The following is a 6800-nucleotide window of genomic DNA, read 5'->3' on the forward strand; positions in this document are numbered from 1 at the left end:
CACACACACACACACACACACACACACACACACACACACACACCCCTAATCCCAGAGGACCTTCTCTAGGTCTTGCCAATGATTCACAGGCTCTACCATTAGGGCTCTTGGGCTCTCATTCTCGGCTCAGGCAAAATCAGTACACGTACTTACCATCTTTCCTAAGGCAGCAGCTCCTACTGCACCTCTGGCCCGTGCTTTCAGTGTAATACTTCAAGAACTGCGCTCCCAGCTTCTGGGACTCCTCGAGGTCAACCAGAAGACCCGGGAAGCGACGGATCCAACAGTCTCTGTAAAAAATTGTGGGTGAGCAGAGAGCGTCTGATGTCCACCCCATACTCAGCAGCAGTAACACATGTGCAGTCACCACGGACGCATGCATCTCCCTGGTAGGAAGAGTCAGCAGTAAATCTGATTTCCAGACAGAAGAAGCTGGAGTTGACCAGCAGGGTCTAGGGCAGTCTCAGGACATTGAAGCTTTTGTTAAGAGAGAGCTTCCTTGGGACTCTTCCCGAGGGCCACCATCTAGAAAAATGAGGCCACTCCGAGTTTGCATATTGGTTTTTCTTTTTCTTCCCAAATCACCCTCAGGTGAACTTTTGGCTTTCTAGTGTCTTTGGTGGACACGTTCCAGGTTATTTTAACACTTTGTTCCAAAGCCTCTGGAAGAAGTGATTGTCCCCCCTGCTTTCCTTCTTTGTCTGAAGGTGACTCTTCACGGATGCCTTTCACTAAGTAAAGATAAAGACAAAAGGAAATCCTAGTCAAGATTCTTTCTGAGGCACACCGTCACGGGGCGTCAGATAAAAGGCAGATCTGTTTCAGCTGAGACAGAGCCCCACTCTCTCTGTGATCGAAGTTAAAGTATTTAGGTTCACTAGAAAACCAAGTTTGTAGGTTAAACGTTATAAACTTTGTTTCTGCTAAGAAAACTGGAAAGTAGGTGAAAAAATGAAAATGAATAAGATTTAAAACCGTAACTTTGCGGTGATGGTAAAAACACTGACTCTGGATCCTAGTTACTTCTTTGGGCCAGGTATGGTTTTCAGAGGCCAGCCACAAGCTGTCTTCTAAGACAATTCGGCCAATAGCAGATGCTGGTAGCACAGCTGGAAGGCAGCACCCGCTAAGGAAGATATCGTTCAGCCAAACAGTAAAACGTGCCACCCACAGTGAAAAGCTTAAGGTTCAAACCGGAGGCTGTCTAATATGCTGATATTCATACTCACACATTAAAAAGGAAATGTCTTTCTGAAGTACAGTCTAAGGAAATGGTATCTTTGAAGCGGAAGTGTTTGCTAAAAACTGCACTAGGAAAATGGTGACATGATTTAAAATGTCTAAATATTAATAAAATAACCTCAATTATCATACAAAACTTTTGAAAAGACATTAAAGGCCTCTTTTTTTGTTGTTCAGGTTGTCGATTCCATGTCTCTTCATGTCCATATTTGTTCAATGCATAAAACTGTGGCTTTTGTTTTAATTTTTTGACCTGAAATTAGTAATGAGTTTTTAGCATAAAGTACTTTACGGCTCTCCCCCCCTTTTTTTAAGAAGTAGCGGTTCCCACCTGTGACCCGTGATTCCTTTCACACTGTTGCACGCAGTGACACATTCTCTGACGACACAAACTGTAGTTGTTGCTACCATCCTTTGGATTTTCACCTCCTCACCCGTTTCCTAATGATACATAGTCTATAAACTATCTTTCGCGTACTAAAAACATGATTTAAAGGGGGAACATCTTTAAAATACGTCGAAAGCAAAACATTTCATGCTTTGCTGAGCAAAATTCTAGTATCTATTAACTCTTCGCCTTGCATAAGCCACATACATTCCAGTAAAAAGGGTAAGCATTTCATTCCAATGAATTTCCCACAGAAACCAAGTTTTAAGCGCTTACCTGCAAACAGGCTATGCCACCTGTTCCCACGGAAAAGGGAAGGGACGTTTCTAAGGGCAAAGCAATAGACAGCTGAGTAACAGAAAGCTACTTGTTTCTCAGTGGGATTCTACAGCTATCCCTATTCGGAAATGCCCTGGGGGTTGAAACCAGAAAGTCTACTTTCCTACCTTTTAACCTCTAAGTCTTAGCTCACCTGAAATGCAGTTCTTCTGTGTAAATTATAGTTCTTTGAAGTTCTCAAGTTCCCTGCAAGACTAATGGAACATTCCACAGCTGTTTAACCCTTTTGTTACATTCAAGTGGAGATCAATGTTTCATTTTAAAGAATCTAGAAATTCCAGTCTAAAGCCATGCTCCCGACTTTTAAAACAATGTTGTAATTTATAAATAACATTTATAAATCCAACTTTTTAAGGGTTGAATCTGGAAATGGGTAACTTCTAAATACTTTGAAAAGGAAGGACGGAATCCAGAATCGTCTGAGATACTTTTTGATTAAATGAAAAAGTGCCACGGAAATATCTGGATGCCAAACTTGTCCATGTGAACCGACACTGCAGAGACGAGAAGCAACTAGAACTCAGCCAAAAGTGCAGCCATTGTGAACATCTTATCAACTCTCCAGATCCAGTACATTACTGCGGCTCGCTGGCACCGTGTTCATGCCCAGTAAGGTGTACTTGAGAAGAGTTTTAAAAATGCACACAAACCTTGGCAATTAGCAGTTTTCCACTCTTCTTTCATAAGAGCTTGCTTCTATAAGCCTTGGTGTGGGAACCAGGGCTCTTATTTTTAGAAGTGCCTTAGGTGACTTCTTAAGATATTTGGGAAACGCTGATGTGGATGACTGAAATCAAGGGAAGTTCTGCCTAGATACGGATGCTCATCTTCAGCTAAAAGGAGCCAAAGATGACCTTGTACTACTTTCAACTCATTTAAATTGCCCAACAGGCTTTAAGTCTTCTGAAACATATGAGGGGACATCAAATCAATGGCAGTGAGTTTGTTTTTTTGGTTTATATGTTTTAATGAAGGGAACGTATTTCCGTTTTGCTTATTAAAAAGCAGAAAGAAAGCTTTGGGAAAGTTTCTTTTGTAGAGATGAAAAACTTTTAAAGGCCAGTGAAGCAATACCATCCTCACCACCACCGAGTTGATTCCTGACTCATGCCCGCCCGCTAGGACAAAGTAGAACTGCCTCAATAGATCTGCAGACTGGAAATCTTTCTGGGAGTAGAAAGCCTCATCTTTCTCCCTCGGAGCAACTGGTAGTTTTGAATTGCTAGACTTGCAGTTAGGAGCCCAGTGCATAACACATATGACACCAGAGCTCCTTTCAGCCATATCACAGGTTTACTTTTAAATTCAAGACATTTGAAAAACACCAATGTTTTACTCTAGCTATCCAAATTTTATGATTTATTTAACATTTTCATTTCATTATGATATAATCAATAAGTTGTTAGGAATGAGGCCTAAGAAATTAAAGTGTTATTAGCTTTTCTTTTAAATATAATTTTGCTTTTCTTAAATTGTTAAGCTCATTTAAGGAAAGCCAAACCATATGGAAAAGTACAAAAAATATTCAAGTTCATATAATCTCATTCATCACTGTGGTAAACATTCTATGAGACAGCACTATTCACAGACAATTTAACATAAACGGAATCATACTATGATTTTAGTCCAGACACTTTCAGTGTCACTAAAGAAAGATTGACATCAACATTGGTAGTGGTTGTATAGTGCTTAATATTGGATACATGCACTCCAATTTCCTCCGCGCTTGTTTCTTCAGCTGTAAATTGTATAAAAACAGTATTGTAACCCATCTAGAGCATTTACTATAGTACTTGTCACATAATAAGCACTCAATAAATGTCAGTAACTATTATTATATATGATGTTGCTTTCCAATTTTTCATTATTAAAAGCAATATACGTCTTGTACTTTTTCCCCTTCCACTTGCTGGGTCAAAGGTATGAGTTCCAGAAATCCTAATAGAAATAGCCTAGCTGTGCTTGATCATGATTGGATCACCAAACAGATAGCAAGTGCTTGGGGGGAAGTGTGGCGATGCAAAGAGCAATCTTCTTTATTCTACGATGAACTCTCACTTCCATCGAGTCAATACTGACTCAGAGCCACCTCCTGCGGGTTACCAGGATGATAACTGTTTTATGAGAGTAGAAAGCAAAGCACAGTCTTTCTCCCACAGAGCTGCTGGTGGTTTTGAACTACCAACCTCGCGGATCACCGCCCAATGCTTAACCACTACACCAGAGCTCCATAGTCAATAACAAATCTATAAAATGATATACTAGCCGTCTTTTCATGAAGGCTAGAAATAATAGTTTAGATCTTTTGAGAGTAAAGCAGTTTATGTTGATTTGACTATATTTCTAGCTGAAAAGAAAGTTGGTGTAGAAATTATTAAGATACTATCTTTTAAGCTGTTCCCAATCTTAATGCTATTGTCTAGCCAGGGACTAAAAAGCTTTCAAGATCAGCGCTCACCTTACTATTATGGTTTTTATTAATTTTGCCTCATGAATCATGTTAGATTTGTGTATGTTCATTTGTATATTTAAGATCATTCCATACATGACACAAAAGATAGATAACCCTTCAGAAACAGTAACAGCAGTAATGGTTCCCAGAGGGTATGGGAAGAGAGGGGGGGGGGTGTTGAAGGGGGAATAGGGAGCAGGTAGCATTGATGCCTGTATAATCCCACTCAATGGGATAGAACAACAGAATTGTATGTGAATGGATATATAAGATATGGCCCAAAAAAAACCCCAAAACAAAACAGTTATAAGGGGAAAAAAGGATTGGGGGTGTGTAGGAAGGGGATAGAGGGGAGCTGATATCCAGGTCAAGAAGAATCAAAATGTTTTGAAACTGATTGTTAGCAATTGTACAAAACTGCTTGATGTGTTTGAAGTATGGACTGCTATGGTATCTGTAAGAGCTCCCAATAAAGTGATAAATTTTTTTAAAAATCAGTGTTCAGTATAATCAGATAAACCCCCAAGTTTCCTTGTGCAAGATGATCTTCCCCAATGGTAGTACTGTGGTTGGAATGCCTTGGTAATGTAGATCACTCTTGGATCATTTGTTTGTTTTATTTTAAATGAGGGTGAGGGGAGTGTGGTTTTATGGAGGCACAGATAAACCCAGTTCTCTTAAATATAGCAGGGGCAAAGGGGTAAGGGGAAGCCTCCCAGTCAGTCTCAAGTCTACTGCCTAATTGCACTTGGTCCTTCACTTTTACAAAGCAATTGCTAATTGCGTGGTTACTTACTCTTAATACCTTAGAATGAATCTGATTGCAGCCTCATTGAGAACAAGCGTGTGAGAAAAAGGTGTAAGAAGAGCCTTTTATCAGTAATGATTGAGAGGGCAGGTGAAACAAGGTGAGCGGCTGAGCGTTTTCAAAAGAATCCAAGGAAGAAAACGGGATGATGCACGGCACAGACACCTCTTTGTTTCCTTTATTGTTCTTATGTAGGCTAGAATATACAGAATTTCCCCCTGTCTTTTCAGTTCCTTACCCAAAGTGTTCCATAAAGAAAATAACACATGACAATATATCAAAAACTGTGTCATCAAAAATAAAAATTAAGGGGAGCAGGGTATCAAAGAGAAACCTGTGCAAAATAAGCCTTTTGGGTGCCTAACAGCTAATGTTAATTTGCATTACAGGGGTTCTCTTCCGTTTGTTGTAGGGACACAGGTTGCGAAGAAGATAGTATTGAACAGCTTGTCATTCCAGAAGGAAGCCTAAGCTTGGTATTAAATTTTTTTTAATCACTATTTTTTTTCCCCACATTAAGAACTATTACAGTTGGTTCTCAAATCTTCGTTTATGGAAGTTTTCCAAGGTTCTTGTTAAGAGTGAACACCCCCCTCCCCCTTCTTTGCCTCAAAGGTAACAATAGTTTTCTTTCCTGCCCCTCAACCTTTCGGGGATTCTATCCCACGAGCAACCCAAGGATCCTGTCTATTAAATGGAACTTTTTATTGGTTCAAAGAGAAGATGGGGAGAGTAGCCTCTCTGTAAGTAGGCCCCACCTTGGGGCCAGGGTATTAAGAGACGATTGGTGTTACCTCCAAAGGCAAATATCAACAAAAATGGACGGGCCTAATACCCAGAGATAACATTCCTTCATGGCTAGCCAACGAATAGGGGAACGGGACAAGCTAGGGCTGTTAGCAATATGTGTTTGAAAATTAACCATGATTCAGAAGAAAAGTCGAATGGTACTTCAGTCTCCTCCCCCTCCGTTGCCCCTCCCCAGCCCTTCTTCCCAGGAAGATCACTGGGCCCAGCCGCAAAGACAAGTTCTGCTCTCGAACCGTGTTCCTCCAGTGCCCGGTAGACCCCGTGAACTGCACTGCGGCCTGCAGAACGCCACTGGTCTTCTGCAAGGCGGCTCCTAAATGATGGTACCCAAGTATCAGCCCCAGGTACCGCTGACACGCCCAGGGAGGGCCTATTATGTCGCCTGCCCTCTGGGACATGATGCCAGACTGGGCGACATGGAGGACCTTTATGATGTCTGTGACCCCTTCGCCCCCAGCTTGCCCATCCCTTCACCCCCACTCCGTAAAGCAGAGAGAGAGAGAGTGTGAGTGAGAGAGAGTGTGTGTAGGGGGGACATTGGACTGTCTTCTCTGCTTTGCCACCCACGAGCATCACGCCAGACGCTGGCAGGCGACAGGGCCAGTGCGCAGCAAGGCTCCGGGGAAGCGCACCCTCCAGGTTCCAGCCGCCTGCGCGGCAGCCTCGCGGTCCCAAACGGGCTCCAGCCCCGGGCAGCGGCCTGCGGGGGTCGTGCTGGCGGAAGTGGGAGGAGGCTGCAGGCGGGGGTGGGGTACCGGCCG

The 6800-nt window shown here is 42.2% G+C and overlaps 2 protein-coding genes across 3 annotated transcripts in view; one reads left to right on the forward strand and one right to left on the reverse strand.

The window, feature by feature from the left end:
* Nucleotides 1–6800, reverse strand: part of MANSC4 (MANSC domain containing 4) — a 23427-nt gene that overhangs the window by 15477 nt on the left and 1150 nt on the right. The window contains exons 1-2 of one of the 2 annotated variants that reach the window (XM_045288493.1): nt 1574–1668; nt 154–731 (exon numbers count right to left, since the gene is read on the reverse strand). In XM_045288493.1, coding sequence (XP_045144428.1) covers nt 154–382 — 229 coding nt within the window. In that variant the 5' untranslated portion in view covers nt 383–731; nt 1574–1668. Of the gene's footprint in view, nt 1–153; nt 732–1573; nt 1669–6800 lie in introns of those variants that run through there. The other variant, XM_004700192.2, reaches the window with a different exon arrangement.
* KLHL42 (kelch like family member 42) overlaps nt 6456–6800 on the forward strand; it is an 18305-nt gene continuing 17960 nt past the window's right edge. Inside the window, exons 1-2 of the mRNA XM_013004014.3 lie at nt 6456–6522; nt 6610–6762. Of these exons, the coding sequence (XP_012859468.2) occupies nt 6456–6522; nt 6610–6762 (220 nt within the window). The remainder of the gene's footprint in view (nt 6523–6609; nt 6763–6800) is intronic.

The sequence above is a fragment of the Echinops telfairi genome, unplaced genomic scaffold (assembly GCF_000313985.2).
Source record: "Echinops telfairi isolate 266 unplaced genomic scaffold, ASM31398v2 ScPeMD7_21;HRSCAF=78, whole genome shotgun sequence".
Classification (NCBI taxonomy): domain Eukaryota; kingdom Metazoa; phylum Chordata; class Mammalia; order Afrosoricida; family Tenrecidae; genus Echinops; species Echinops telfairi.